The following is a 16,510-nucleotide window of genomic DNA, read 5'->3' on the forward strand; positions in this document are numbered from 1 at the left end:
GGAACTCCATATGCCACAGGGCAGCCAAAAAATAAAATTACATAAATAAATAAATAGCGACTGCAATATTCTGAAAATGGCTGAAATAGTGTACTATTGCAGATATTGCAAAGGTAGACTCTTCAGTTAGGATTTGAAAATGAAACTGGTTCAATGACGATTTTATGGAGACTGTAGATACTTGAACTAGACTGTTGAACTGGGTTTCGTATCTGACATTTTCATCCTTTTGTTGCATTGGCAGATACTGCCCTGGTGGACCTGATTCAGATTTTGAGTATTCGACTCAGTCTTACACTGGATATGAGGTAAAGTAATGTGACACTGTCCCGAGGCATGCTACATCCATGCTTGACCCATGGGGCGCTTTTACAAGTACTGGTTTTTAAAATTTTTGTATTTTTTAATTTTTTTCCTGATTACAAAAGTTATTCATTCACCAGAGTATTTGCTGAGTGTCTACATATATTGCTCTAGTCACTGGAGAAATACTTTCATAAGCCCTTACTGTTATTGCTGTATGTCAAACACCGTACTCAGTGCTTTACAACTTTAAACCATATAGCGGCATTTTGAAGGGTGACGCTGTTATTCTCCCAGTTTGTGCATAAGGAAACTGAGGCCTAGAAGGCTTACACAGCTGGCCTTGGAAACTCAATCCCTAATAAGTGACAGAGCTAGGCTTTGACTTCTGTGCTTCTCAGCAGTACATTGCCCTGCATACAGCCATGAAAAACAAGTCAGGACTCTGGTCTTGTGGAATTGTCATTCTAATCCTGGGGGTAAGACGGGTAAGGAAGCAAAGAAAGAAATAGCAGGCACTGGTAAATGCAAAGCAGGGAAGTAAAGTCAAGTAAGGTATAGTCCCGGGTACGTAAGGTGTATTTCAGCATTGGTGGCTTACGAAGGGATGGTCTGAGGAGGTGACATTTAAACAGCCCTCAGTGACAAGGAGGAGCCTTTCAAGAATATCAAGAAGGAGCGTTCCCAGCAGAGAGAATAGCTAGAGCCTGGAGCCGGGGTGGGAGTGATGGTGGGTGCTCTGGAGCAGAGCATGTAAGGGGAGAATGAAACTGGGGAGACAGATGACACAGGGGTTGTAAGCACTGCAGAGAGTTGAGGTTTTGTTATAGGGGTCATGAGAGGCCATTGGGGTGTGAGGCAGGGGAGTGATACACCCAGTATAGGTTCTTCGAAGATCATTTATTTGATGGCTCTAGGGGGGCAGGATTGGAGAGGGGGCGAGAGTGAAGCAGGAGGCCAGTGAGAGGCCTTCGAAATATTCAGCCTCTTCAGAAGAGGCCAGCAGCCAGCAAGCCATGTGACTTTCTTTTCATATATGTGGTTTTTCATTTTCTTACCTGTTTTTTCATAGTGCACATTTTTAAAAAATAAAAAAAGGAATTTTTCAGTGAAAAGATTGCCTTTCATTGCTCTCCCCTAAGCACCCCTTTTCTGCTCCCAGCCCCCTGAACAATCAGTATCATCCCTTTCCTGTTCAGCCCTTCAGAGATATTCTATAGATAGAAAAGCACAAACATATTCTTTATCCTACCTTTTTATGCCAAGGTAATCTGTCAAAACCAATCACCTTGCCTTTCCCACTTAACAGTGTATCTTAAAGAACTCTTTGTATCAGTGCATTGTTTCATGGCCATAGACTATTCCATTGTGTGATAGCATAAAGGCTTTTTGTTAAGCCATTACAAACAATATTGTATTTAATGACCTGGTTTAAAGGTTATTTTATCAAGTAACCCTGTTGAATATGTGTGCACATCTCTGTCTGTGAGCAGTAGAACCAGTTGGTGGCCCTGGGCATTCTACAGGGTTTACACAAAGATGTAACTTACATGATCCAAGAAGATGCCTGCTGTTGAGACACTTAGGACAGCGGGAGTGCGGGCCTCCAGATGCTATGCAGGACCTTATTTTGAACCCTGACAAGACTGAGAAAGAAGAAAGCCCAAGAGAATTTTATTTTTAATACAACCCTTTTGAAACTACTTTTTATTTTTAATTCAGTGTAGGCATAACAGAATGTTTCTCTTTTTTCTTAGCCAACCTCCATGCGAGCTATCCGTGCCAGGTATGACCCTTATCTGCAGACGAGACACCGAATAGAACAGGTGAGGTTTTAAAAAGCATTTTAAAATTAGATTTTTATACTTAGATGGTATTATTGCTTGATTTGAGTTGAACCTGAAATAAGAACTAAAAGAGTCTTTCTCTCCTTTGTAGGTTTTTAATACCTATCTGAGGGAGGGGTACTATTTTGCAGTACCTCCCAAGGTCAAAAACACCGCTTCCTTTAAAGCCTGTATTATTTTCTGTAAGCTTTTTATTCTCTGAAGTTCTTTCAATTTGTAGAAAGTTATTTATGGTATGAAATTTATGGAATGTGGATGTGTGGAAGGTCTTAGTAGGTGGGTGGATTAAATCTTAGCTTCCAAGAGGCAGGTGAGAATTGCTCTGACTTTTGTTGGGGAAAGAATAGGGAATTAACTGCATAGTGGGATGAGGGACACTTGGGAGTTTTGGAGTTTTTCTTTTCTTTCTTTCTTTCTTTTCTTTTCTTTTTTTTTTTTTTTTTTTTTTGACTTTTTAGGGCCACATCTATGGCATATGGAAGTTCCCAGTCTAGGGGTTGAATTGGAGCTACAGTTGCTGGCCTGCACCACAGCCATAGCAACGCCAGATCTGAACTGTGTCTGTGACTTACACCATAGCTCATGGCAACACTAGATCCTTAACCCACTGAGCGAGGCCAGGGATTGAACTTGCATCCTCATGGATACTAGTCAGGTTCTTAACCCACTGAGACACAACGAGAACTTCCTGGAGTTGTTCAGTATAACAATTGTGGTGGTGGTTACACAGTGCTAACTAAGGATTTATAAAAACTCACTCACTTGTACACTTAAAGTTAGTAGGTTTTATTGTGTGTAATTATACCTCAGTATAACCGATTGAAAACAAGTACTGTGTAAATGGTCTTGCCTTGTTCAAGAAATCTGAACTTAATACAGATTTTCTTTTTCCCAACTTTATTTTAAACTTGTCTAGTTTAAAATAACGTGAGGACTGTCTGTAGTTTTTACAGTTTCTAGTAGGGCAACTAGAACATCTCAGAGGGAAAGTAACACATACCATAGTCATAAGTTGCATCTGTGTTTAATTGTAATTATTAGTGAATACCATCCAGTTCTAATTTTCATGTCACTGTTCCCTAAGCATATGTGGGTCAGGATTGTCAGGTAGGAGACAACCAAACCTGGGAGGAGCCTACATAGATTCTAAACTGACCATTGTTCATTTTTGTTTTTAACCATGATACTTAATTCATTTGAAATGTTTCAGTAGAGTTCAGAATGTTGATGTTTATCAGAAAGGAGCATGGTTTTGAAAGATTTAGAAACCAGCAGAGAGCAGTGATTCTTTTCTGAACTGTAAATGTACTGGGATCACCTGAGTGACTTTCCCAAAACACATGCCAGATCTTCACCTCTGGAGTTCTGATTAAGTCTGGTTTAAGATCCAGGCAAGGTATTTTGAAAAAACTACCAGGAAGATTGTTATGTATCCTTTGTAAACACTCATAGGTATAGAGTATTATTTTAATGTTGATAGCTTTGTACACATCCTTACAAATATATATTACGTGTGTATGCATATGCATGCACGTATGCTTATGAATGGTAACAATTTACATATGTATAAGGATGTATGTATGTATAAGCTATTTACTATTTTCAGAAACAAATATAAAAAAAGGTAACTTTTTGCCTATATTAAATGTGGACATCCTCTTTACATTAGAGTTCATAATTTATAGTCTACCTGACCTAGTTTTTTCCAAGCCTAAGATATGGCAGGAAATTTAAATATTTGTTTTTAAAAATTAGAATCTGAGCTTATTGTAGTTGAAAAACTGAAAGATCTGTACCATTCTGTCCCCAAGTAGAGGAGACAACATATATCAGATTTTATCAGACTTTTCCTACTCCCCCCACCCCCAAACAGGCTGAAGTGCCACCTGTGCCTAGAATCTTCACAATTGATTTAAAATTTTAACATTTTAGGGAGTTCCCTTTGTGGCACAGCAGAAATGAATCTGACTAGAATCCATGAGGATACGGGTTCCATCTCTGTCCTCGCTCAGTGGGTTAAGGATCTGGCCTTGCCATGAGCTGTGGTGAAGTTTATAGTTGTGGCTCAGATCTGGTGTCACTGTGGCTGTGGTGTAGGCTGGCAGCTGCAGCTCCGATTCTACCCCTAGCCCAGGAACTTCCATATGCCATAAGTGCGGCCCTAAAAAGCAAAAAAAAAAAACAAAAACAAAAACAAAAAAAAACTTTTAACATTTACAATTGCTTTCTCACTTTTTCTTTCTGATCTCGTGTTTGTTTTCATTTGCATCAAGTCCTGATTATGTTGCGTATAATAGTCTTCTTTGTCCCCAGTGCTGACCACAAAGTCTGGCATAAAATATATAATCAGTAAATATTTGTTTATTATGTATTATTATATTTGCTTTACTGCCCTCTAATTTATATTCTGTGTCTTTTTAAATTTTCACTTAACTTTGCAGGTATTGACATCAAACTTCCTGTTCCTTACTTTTAATTCTTAATCTTCCTCATTTGAGCTATCATCATTTTTCTTTAATATCCTGGAGTCTTTTTTTTTTTTTTTAATCCCATTGAATTCACTTAATATGTTTAATTACTTCTGTCTCTCTCTCTCTCTCTCTCTCTCTTTTTTTTTTTTTGGTCCGCTCCTGCAACATGCAGAAACTCTCAGGCCAGGGATATAAGCCACACCACAGCAGTGACAACACGGGATACTTAACCTGTCGAGGAAGCCGGAAAACTCCTAATTGCTTCTCAGTTTTAAACTATACTGATGAAGACATTGGTGATGTAAAATTAGAAATTTGCAATACCCTCTTAGGGTAGTTGACTGTATCTTTCTAATGGCTAATGAATTTATATGTCTTTCAGTTAAAACAACTTGGTCACAGTGTGGATAAAGTGGAATTTATTGTGATGGGTGGAACATTTATGGCCCTTCCAGAAGAATACAGAGACTATTTTATTCGAAATCTACATGATGCCTTATCAGGGCATACCTCCAACAATATTTATGAAGCAGTCAAGTAAGAAATGCTTATTTTATCATATTCTCCACAGTGGTTGTCAGTTTATCCTCTGAGCAGCAGCTTATGAGAATTTCTTTTGCTCTGTGTCAACATTCCCAGTTCTTTTGGGATGGGGAGGGGAGAGGATTTCGTTCTTTTTATTTGCATATTTTTCATGGTTGTAAGATTAAATAAATTTGTTCCCCAATTTTTTGAGATATAATTGACACAAGGCACTGTGTAAGTTCAGGGCGTACACATAATGATTTGATTTCGCATGTGACATAAAATGATTGCCATAATAAGTTTAATTCACATTCATCTTCTCATGCAGTCCTAGTTCTTATAGTTACTTCTGTTTTGTGAGGAGAGGGATTATGTTTCTAAAAAGTGATATGGGTCATTGGCATTAGTATTCTCACAGAATCACTGTGAGATCTTTTCAGCCTTAGTAGGCTGGCCTAAACTGCAGGAGTAGCTTTGATTGGGCTGGGTGAGCTCACCCTAAAGAGCACTGGGGGTGCTCTTAATCTGAAAGACTGCTATCAAATCAACAAAACAAGTGACTGTTATCTAATAATTATTGCTTTATTAATAACTTTTTGAATGAATCATTTATTCATTTCAAATTCTAGTTGACAGAACAGAAGAGAATTACGCATTCTTTTAATATCTTACATCTTAATTGTTAGTAAGAAGAATACTCAAGTTTCATATATAGTTCTATGATTTAAAAAGTGAAAGTCTTAAGTAGTTTTATTGTCAGAAATTTCAGGAATGCCTAGCTAAGTTCCTACATACTATTCCCTCTTATTTACTAAACATTAATTGAAGGCCCGCTAGGGACCATGCACTGCCTGGACATTGGAACAACACAGTGAACAGGATGGATGTTGTCCTTGCCCTCATGAGGCTTACATTCTACTGGTTCAGCAAATAACAAACAGTGCATGCTATGATGGAGATAGACTACTGTGATGGAATGGTTCTATGGGTTCTGTCCATGAAGTGGTATTTAAGCTGAGACTTGAAGGCTAAGGAGAACTCAGTCAGGCCAAGCTCAGGGAAAAATGAGACAAAGACACTGAAATGAGGAAGAACTTGAAGTGTTCCAGGAACAGAGAGGAGCCAATGTGGCTAGATCCCAGCACACAAGGGAGTGGATGTTCTGAAGTAAGCTCGAAAAGTTAGGTATGGGCTGGATCATGCATGCTCTTGAGGACTTAAAAACTGTTTTGAAATGCTGTCGGAAGTAGGTGAATGGTTTTAAGCAGGAGAGTGACATGTTCAGGTCTGTAAGTAAGAAGGTCATTCTTGCTGCTGTCAGGCTTTGGTTGTAGGACGTGATCGAGGGCAGTGCAATACACTGAGATGGAAAAGACAGAGGGAAGAATACATTTGTGGGAGAAAAATCAAGAATCTTATTTTGGATTCCCCAAGTTCGAAATACCCAGGATACTTTCAAGTGGAGATGTCCATGGGCTATGCCAGAGATGTCTGGGCTGACAGTATAAAATTGGGGATTATCAGCTCATAGATGGTGTTTGTAGCCATGCAAATAGACAGGATCACCGTACGGGAGAGTTTCAGATCTCAAGATATACCACATGAAAAACAAAATTTTTTTATTCTTTTTTTTAAATTAAAGTATAGATGATTGACAGTGTTGTGTCAGCTTCCACAGTATAGCAAAGTGACCCATCATACATACACATCATTCCTTTCTTTTATTATCTTACATCATGATCTATCCCAAGAGACTGGATAGAGTTCCCTGTACTGTACAGTAGGACCTCATTGCTTATCCATTCTAAGTGTAATAATTTGCATCTGCTAACCCCAAACTCCCAGTCCTTCCCACTCTCTCTCCTCTCCCCCTTGGCAACCACAAATCTCTTCTCTATGTCTGTGAGTCTGTTTCTGTTTTGTAGAAAGGTTCATTTGTGTATTTTAGACTCCACGTATTAGTGATATCATGGTATTTGTCTTTCTCTTTTTGACTTCATTTAGTATGAGAATCTCTAGTTGCATTCATGTGGCTGCAAATGGCATTATTTCGTTCTTTTTTTATGGCTGAGTAGTGTTCCATTGTACATATATACCACATCTTCTTAATCCATTCATCTATTGATGGACATTTAGGTTGCTTCTGTGTCTTGGCTACTGTGGATAGTGCTGTTATGACTATATGGATGGAAAAAGCAATTTTTAGGGCAGTTTTTACGTATGATGCCATCATTTTTGTGTACATGCATGTGTTAATATAAACACCTGGAAGAGATGGTAGAGTGATAATGGTCATGGGCATTAGAGTTGAGAAATGGACTTGAGAAATGACATTTATATTTGTTCTGTGTACAGTGTGCTGGGCATTGTGAAAAGTATTCACTTATTTAATACTCATACGAAATCTTTGAGTTAAATGTTTAAATTATCCCTATTTCACACTAAGACACAGAGAGATTAAGCATTTTGCCCAGGTACACAGTTGGTAGAGTTGGGCTGAGAAACCCAGTCAGCTTTGCTTTCAGAGCCTGCATTTCGCTATAATGCAGGCCAGTGTACTGAGCATGTATCCATGTGTGTATGGGCACGTATGTGTGTATACCATCAGAGCTTCAAAATGCTGGGAGAATGTGGTTTCTTTTTGCATGCCCTCTCTTAGTGCCTTCAGGCTTTTTCTCTGGCTTTTCTTTTATATTGGGGAAGAAGGCCATGTAGCTAATTATAAGGTTGTTCAAATAGCACCCTCTTAGAGAGTTTTTGGTAGGGAAATAAGTAGGACCAAATTTTGAATGAACATAAGGGTGCTTTCATTACCCTGTAATTAAAACAGTTCTTGGCACATAGTAGCCATGAGCAAATGTGTGAATGCATTTTGAATGTTCAGTCTGTTGGCCAGATATTGACAGCTTATGCCTGGGTAGAGCTGCCTCTTGGAATTAGGGACAAGGGCATCTTTTTGTGCTCTCCCTTCTCCTATTTCTTAACTTCTTTTGCTCTCCTTTGGGTTTATAAAACTGAAAAAAATGGAGAGACCTTTTCATAAGTGTAACTAAATCTTGAGGGTAGTTTGGGAGGCCTGGGTAGAATTAACAACTGAGGGAATATGTGGGAGCAGCCTGCTTTGTTGGGTCGCCACTAGAGGATGCGACAAGTTAGTTCTATGTCCATGAATCTGGACTTTGAGCAACAGCTGGCCAGGGAGATCTCCATCCTGCAGGGGCTTTAGTAACAAGATGAGATGGGACCATATTTTTACTGCTCATTGAAAACCTTGATCATTCACGAATATGAGTCATACTTAGTAAAATGCTGAAGTCTGTCAAACTTTAGAAGAGTAATGATGTAATCCAGCTCATTCTTCCTAATAATACTGAAAATCAGATGATAGCTTAGAATAAAGTGCAGTTGGAGGAAAAACAGCCTTAAATAGTTCAAAGCCCCATAACATTAGGACATCAATAGTACCTAGGAGGGTTACTGACTGAAAACCATTGAACTCTTGAGAATTCCCTCTCAGGATAATGTGTTTGGACCATCTCATCTTTCCACCCGTGCTTATGCATTATATATTCTTTTCTCAGTGCAGCTGTTTTCGTGTTGCAGACCTTGCACATTAAGTGGATTTGAGCCATAAATATCTTGGTCTTCTCCGCCCCCAACCCCCTTGAAAGTTTGCCACAATGCTATTCAGCCTATAGTTTGGGAGCCCTGGGTCATGTGAGCTTGGCCAACTGGAGATCTGCATAATGAATTTTTAGGATGTGGTTAGTTTGACATTTTCACCAATTGAAACTTAAAAGTTTTTGTTTTGTTCTTTGTGTGTGGTTTTAGCCTTATTTTTACAAAATGGTCCTGTGTCTAGTGGGTAAATTATGTTTTGGGGATGAAAGTGACTTTTGTCCTATAACCTCAGATCATCATGTGGGTGTAGAAAAAGCCCTTTGGAGAAGAAAGCCTCTTTCTGTAATGGACTAGGCAGAGCCAGCGTTGTTTTGTTTCTGTTCTTGAATTTGCCTCAAGAGGGCAACAAACACTCTACTTTCAGATAAAAATTTATATGTGGTTTGAGTCTTCATTGCAACAAATCTCATGAATGGCTCTTGGGAAGTAATAAGAGTACACTGTGGGAGCCATAAAACCACCCATAAATGTTACACTGAATCCTGCCAACCCACTATTGACATGTTTTGCTCTTTTCTCCTGGTCTCTGTACTTTTATGAGATAATCTGCAAAAAGGTGATTTGTGGCATCATGTTTGCTTCATTGAGGTAAATGTTTACTGCCAACCCCCTATAATAGAATCGATATTTGTTTTTTAGAGAAACTGTACAATTTGAAGTAGTTGTTTGCTTCTAGAGACTAGAACTAGAGACATAGAACAGTATTTTCAGATGTTAACATCTTTGCAAAATAAAGAGCAGTCCAGAGATACTGTTTTTTGAACATGTTTTCTTCAAAATTTTTGGAAGATATATTTAACTTGCTATTCTCTAAGTTATCTTGCACAGAGGGTGTTCATGAAAACTGTTTGGGTTACCCAGGGAGGCCCACCTCTCAGATGTAGGGTGATGATTTCATATTTATTTTACTAGTAGCTGACATTAACACAACTCCACAGCTATAATACTGACTTTGACTAGCTTGGCATGGGTGATTGTTTTTCTTTTAAAGATTAATTTTAAGTTAAAGGTTACATTTTGTGACGGTTGCAGCAACGATATGTAAGGTTAGAAGTCTTTGTTCTAATTAGGGTCAGTTCTGCTATCAGCTCAGGTGTGTCCCTGCTTTGCTATCATGTGTCTTGTCTGATTCAAGTTCGGCTTTTTTCTTAAAAGATTAGAGTGAGGATAAGGAAAAGCCCTAACAAGGTGAACTTGGTTAGTAGCAAGCAGTATGTTGTATCCTTGCAGATGGAAACATTGGAAAGTGAGTGAACACAGAGTTCAAGGACAAAGCAGGTATGGTTTCTGTGGAGGCTCATTAAATCAAGCAAGGTGATAGTCACTCATTACTATCAGCTAGACTGAGACATCGGTGGTCTCCAGAGAGCATCAATTACTGGTGACTGTCATCCTCTAAAAGTCATAGCTCTGGAAATGAAAAGGACCGGTGGTGGGATCTGAGTCACCCGCTCGCCAGAGTGCAAATGTTGTCAAATAACTCAGAACAGCTTTTTAAAATAGTTTTATTCCTTTTTAATCAGCCTTGCCCAGAAGCAGTTTTGCATTCAGTTTTTAATGCTCCTTGGCTCTTTTTACACGATGCAATTTAAGAGGGTAGTTACCCATCAAGAAGTGGGTGAGTCATACCTTCTCCCTGTGGAATTTTTAATTCATTTCCGTTCTTTCCTCTTTTCCCCCTCCATCAGTGACTTCAAATCTTCCAGTTATCTCCTCCATTGTCTTGAAAAAGTGAGGGTGCGAGATTATGCTGAGTACCAGGCTCAGAAGACAATTTCATAGACTTGCAGAGTAATGAAGAAAGCAGAGCAGCTTGAGCAGGCCTGAAAGTGACCGCTCTCCTCCTGGCGAGCCTCAGAACCTCCTGCATTTCTGGGCTTTGGCTCTCATACCTGCCAGCCCTCCCTTTGCATATTGACCACTTTTACTTCCTCCCTTGGTCAACTAGATTTTTATAGATGGTGACCAGGATTATTAGCATTGGCAGGCTGCCCTAGGACATGATCTTAGCCATCATAGAAAGAGTTGATATTAGTTATTTTCTTCCAGTGTTTTATTTCAAACAGAAATTGAAAGAAATTTCCAGTGAACATTACATACCTGTTAACCTAGATTCTTAAACCTCCTTATCCAACTCACCAGTCTTCTCTCCATCCATCAACCCCTCTTTTTTTTTTCCCTGAGCTATGGCATTTGGAAGTTCCCAGGCTAGGGGCCAAATCAGAGCTGCAGCTGCCAGCCTACACCACAGCCACAGCAATGTAGGATCCAAGCCGCATCTGCGACCTACACTGCAGCTCACTCACCATCCTGAATGAGGCCAGGGTTTGAACCTGCATCCTCAGAGGCACTGTGTGGGTTTCTTAACCTGCTGAGCCACAATGGGAACTCGTGCTCTCTCTCCTTTTTCATTGCATTTCAAAGCAGGCTATAGGAGTTCCCTTTGTGGCTCAGCAGTAACATACCCGAGTAGTATCCATGAGGACTCGGGTTCGATCCCTGGCCTGACTCAGTGGGTTAAGGATCCAGCGTTGCCATGAGCTGTGGTGTAGATCGCAGATGCAGCTTGGATCCCATGTTGCTCTGGCTGTGGCACAGGCCGGCGGCTACAGCTCCGATTCAACCCCTAGCCTGGGAACTTCCATATGCCGCATGTGCGGCCTGAAAAGACAATTAAAAAAAAAAATTACGCTGCAGACTTCAGTCCACTTCTCTCCAAATACATCGTCATGTACATCATTAGTTCACTGTGGTATTTTCTTTTCAAGTAAATTTACATATAGTGAAATGCACAAATCTTTTGGGTATTATTTGATGGGTTCCAACATGCATATATGTGCACAACAAAGCACTAAGATATAGAACATTACCATCATTCCAGAAAGCTTCCTCCTGCCTCTTCCCATTAAATCCTTACCTGCACCTCCCAGAGGCAGCCATGCTTCTCATTTTTTTTCCCTTTCATAGATTGGTTTGCCTATTCTAAAACCTCATACAAATGAAACCAGATAGCAATATACTATTTGTATAAGGGTCTTTCACCGAGCATTATATTTTGAGATTGATCAGTGTTGGGTGTTTCAGTAGCCCTCACCTTGTTAGTGCTAAATAGGATCCATTGTACTCAGAGACCCAGACCACAGTTTGTTATCCATTCTGTTGATGAGTAGCTGAGCTGTTTTAGTTTGTAGCTATTGTGGTAAAACTTCAGTGAACATGCTTGTGCTAGTCTTTGTGAATATATGTATTCCTTTCTCTTGGGTAATAACTAGAAGTGGAATTGCTGCATCATATGTTCAGATTTAATTGCCAGACATTTTTCCAAAATGGTTGTATCATTGGGCTCCCACCAGTAATGTAAGAGTGTTCAGTTGTCCCATATCCTCACCAGCATAAAGTGTTGTCAGTCTTTGTAAGTTTAGCCCTTCCACTGGGTATGTATTGGTATCTCACTGTGGTTTTAATTTGCATTTTCCTGATAACTAATGGTGTTGAACACTTTTTTTAGGTGCTTATACTTTCTGTATATATTTCCTTCGTGAAGTGTATGTTAAAATCTTTTGCCCATTTATTATTGGGCTGTTAGATAACCTGGATTCTAGTCCTTTGATAGATCTACATTTTGCACATAGGAAAGCCCAGTCTGTGGTTTGACTGTTCATTATGTTAATATCTTTGAGCAGAGTTTTTTGTTTTGGTAATCTATTTTAGCAGTTTTTTCCTTTCAGTTACTACCTTTGTATTAGCTCTAATAAACCTTTGCCTGCCTCCCAAAGCAAGAAGATATGCTCCTGCATTTTCTTCTAGAATGATTTTAGCTTTTGTATTTATCTTTCATACTTAGGCTTGTGACCCATCTGGAATTAATCTTTATGTGTAGTGTGCGGTAGGAGTTGAAGTTTTTTTCCATATACGTATCTAATTGTTTCAATATTACTTGTTTAAAAACTTCTTCCCTTTCCCATTCATATTGTATTGGCATCTTTATCAAAAATCAATTGGCTATAAATTTGGGACTGGACTGTCTTCCGTTTGATCTGTTTTTCAGTCCTTGTCAATACCACACTGTCTTGATTACTGTAGATTTATAGTTTATAGTGTATGTCTTCTAACTCTGTCAGTGTCTTTCAAGATTGCTTTGGATACTTTAGGTCCTTTGCATTTCTATATAAAGTTTATTCTGTCAATTTCTATTAGAAAGTATGATTTTCAGGTAGATGTAAGGTAGGATTGAAGTTGTGTTTAAACTATATAGCAATATGGGCTAAATTGCCTTTTTTTTTTTTTTTTTGGCTGTACCTGTGGCATGTGGAAGTTCCCAGGCCAGGAATCAAATCTGCACCACAGCAGCAACCCAAAAGCTGCTTCAGTGACAGCACCAGATCCTTAACCTACTGTATACCACAAGAGAACTCTAAAATTGACAACTTAACAATGTTGAATAGTCCTATCTATGAACATAGTCTGTCTCCTCTTTTCCTTCAGTGTTTTTTAAAATTTCTCTTAGTAGTCTTCATTGGAGAGATTTTGTAAGATTTTCATTAAATTTATTTAAAAATATTTTTGTTTGTTGATGCTCTATTAAATGAAACCTTGAAAAATTTTATTTTCACATTGTTTGCAGCTAGTGTCTAGAGGACACAGTTCCTTTCTGTGTATTAACCTTATATCATATGACCTTACTAAATTCACTGTTTAGTTCTAAAAGTTGTTTTCGTGAATTTGCTAGGATTTTCTTCAAAAACAATCATGGAATCTGCAAATATAGTGATTTTTAACTTTCCTTTTTGAATTAGCATGCTTTACTTTTTCTTGCCTTTTTACTCCGGCAAGGACACTGTACAGTGTTAAATAGAAGTGGTGAGAGCAAGTCTCTTTGTTTTATGCCCAGTAAATATAGGGAAAACATTTAATATTGCAATATTAAGTACAGTGTTACTTATGAGTTTTTGGATACATTTATTGGATTGAAGAAGTTTGCTGAAAGTTTTATCATTAACTCATTTGTTTAATGATTTCTCTGCAACTATTAAATGATCAAGCTTTTCCTCATTATTCTGATAATGTAGATTAATTTGATTGATTTTTATTTGGTCATAATGTATTTTCTTTTTTATATATCACTGGGTTCATCTTGCTAGTACTTTGTTAAAGGATTTCGTTCATGAGAAATGGTGGTCTGTGATTTCCTTGTATGTAATTTCTTTGTCAAGTTTTGGTTTTACTGCTATGCCAGCCCCCTATAAAACAAGTTACAAAGCGTTTCCTCCTCTGTTTTCTGAAAGAGTTCATATAAGATGAACATTATTTCTTCTTTAAGTGTTTTCTATCCAACTATTCAAGACTGGAGTTTTCTATATGGGTTTCAGATGGGTAATTCAGTCATTTTTAATAGGTAAAGGGATATTCAGATTTTGTTTCATCTCTGTCCATTTTGTTAAATTGTATTTTTCAAGGAATTTGTCTGTTTCATCCAAGTCATCAAATTCCCGTATTCATAATACTCCCTTACTATGTTTTTAATGTTTATAGGATGTTAGTGATCGCCCCTCCTTCAGGCCTGATGTTGATAATATTTGATCTCTCTTTTTTTCTTGACTAGTTAAGATTTATCAATTTTGTTGTTCCTTGCAAAGAGTTAAGTTTTGGTTTTGTTTATGTCCTCTACTTCATTCATTTCTGCTTTTATCTTTATTATTATATTTTCTTTGAGTTTTCTTTGCTCTTCTTTTTTCTGTGCCTAAGTATATAATGGTATAGAGCTTTTTTCTTTTCTAATATAAGTATTTAAAACTTTAAGTTTTCCCCCTAGGCACTGTTTTGGCTGAATCCCACAAATTTTAATATGTTGTATTTTAATTGTTTTTCAATTCAAAATGTTTCCTAGGAGTTCCCATCATGGTGCAGCAGAAACAAATCCGACTAGGAACCATGAGGTTGTGGGTTCAATCCCTGGCCTTGCTCAGTGGGTTAAGTGGGTTAAGGATCTGGCGTTGCTGTGAGCTATGGTGTAGATGGCAGATGTGGCTCGGATCTGGCGTTGCTGTGGCTCTGGCATAGGCCAGTGGCTACAGCTCTGATTCAACCCCTAGCCTGGGAACCTCCATATGCCACAGAAGTGGCCCTGAAAAGACGAAAAAGACTAAAAAAAAAAAAAAAAAAAGTTTCCTAAAATCCTTTGTATTGTGACCCATAGATTATATAGAAATGGGTTGTTTAATTTCCAAATTTCCAAAAACGTGGAATTTTTTTCTTGATTTCTTAATGTTATTGAATTCTACCTTAATTCTGTTTTGGTCAGAGAAGGGTCCATTCTGTAGAGTTTCAGTTCCTTAGTGTTTTTTTGATTGTTTATTTGTTTGTTTGAGACTTATTTTGTGGCCCAGCATATATGGTCTCTCTTGGTGAACATACTTATATATATTTGAAAGAACATGTGTTCTGCAGTTGTCAGATGTGATGTTCTATAAATATCAATAAAGTCAAGGTGGTTTATAGTGTTGTTCAGATGTGATTAGAGAATTACCTATTTCTCCCTTTTGTTATGTTAGTTTTTATTTCACTTATTTTGAAGATCTGCTGCTGGGTGATACACATTTATCACTGATATGTTTTCCTGGTGTATGAGCTTTCTATTATTAGAAGTCACCTTTATATCATTGTGAAATGTTCTTTATCTCTGGTCTTGAAGTTTTCTCTTTTTTTTATGTTACTACAGCCATTACAGCCTTCTGGTGCTTACTGTTTTCCCTATGTATTAGCTTTTTCTATCCACTTTCCATTCAGATGTGTCTCTCTATTGAAAATTGGTTTCTTACAGATAGTAGTCTGCAGTAGTTGAGTCTTGTATTTTTATCCATTTTGACAATATCTTCCTTTTGTGTGTGTGTGTGTGTGTGTGTGGTGTGTGTTTGCCTTTTCTAGGGCCACTTCCTTGGCATATGGAGGTTTTCAGGCTAGGGGTCTAATCAGAGCTATAGCTACCGGCCTACACCACAGCCACACAACGCCGAGATTTGAGCCGCGTCTGCAACCTACACCACAGCTCACAGCAACGCTGGGTCCTTAACCCACTGAGTGAGGCCAGGGATCGAACCCGCAACCTCATGGTTCCCAGTCGGATTTATCAACCCACTGAGCCACGACGGGAACTCCAGTGTCTGCCTTTTAATTGAAGTGTTTAATCTGTTAACATTTGACATAATTATGATATGATTGTATTTGCATCCATCAATTTAGTCATCCCCCTACTTTGATTTTCAGAGGCCAAGAGTAATGGTTTTAGTTAGTGCTGTCATTATCTAATCCTGTATGATGCATTTTTTCTATATCCTTTAATAGGGAATGTCTTAAGAGAGAGAATCCCATATGTCTAGCACAATGCCTTGAAGCGAGAAGGTACTTAGTATATGTTGTTAGATGAATGTAGTGGAAAGAACCAGCATTATAATTTAAGAATTAGATTTCGGGCTTATTTCTGTTATTATATTATTATCTGGTTTAAGCCACTTATTTGTTCTGCGCTTTAGTTTCTTTTATAAAATATGAGGAGTAGGACTATTATCTCTAAAATTACTTCTTTTTCTAATATTCTGTGGTTTGAAGATTTCTCTTAGAATGAGAATCTTTATCTAAAATGTGTGTTTGAAAATTATTTTTCATCTGGCAGTCACTTTCTGCTAA

At 38.1% G+C, this 16,510-nt stretch overlaps 1 protein-coding gene across 1 annotated transcript in view; it reads left to right on the forward strand.

Annotated features, from left to right (window-relative positions):
* Positions 1-16,510, forward strand: part of ELP3 (elongator acetyltransferase complex subunit 3) — a 107,134-nt gene that overhangs the window by 18,985 nt on the left and 71,639 nt on the right. Inside the window, exons 5-7 of the mRNA XM_021072278.1 lie at positions 245-308; positions 2,061-2,129; positions 5,004-5,158. Of these exons, the coding sequence (XP_020927937.1) occupies positions 245-308; positions 2,061-2,129; positions 5,004-5,158 (288 nt within the window). The remainder of the gene's footprint in view (positions 1-244; positions 309-2,060; positions 2,130-5,003; positions 5,159-16,510) is intronic.

This window comes from Sus scrofa, chromosome 14, assembly GCF_000003025.6.
Source record: "Sus scrofa isolate TJ Tabasco breed Duroc chromosome 14, Sscrofa11.1, whole genome shotgun sequence".
NCBI lineage: Eukaryota > Metazoa > Chordata > Mammalia > Artiodactyla > Suidae > Sus > Sus scrofa.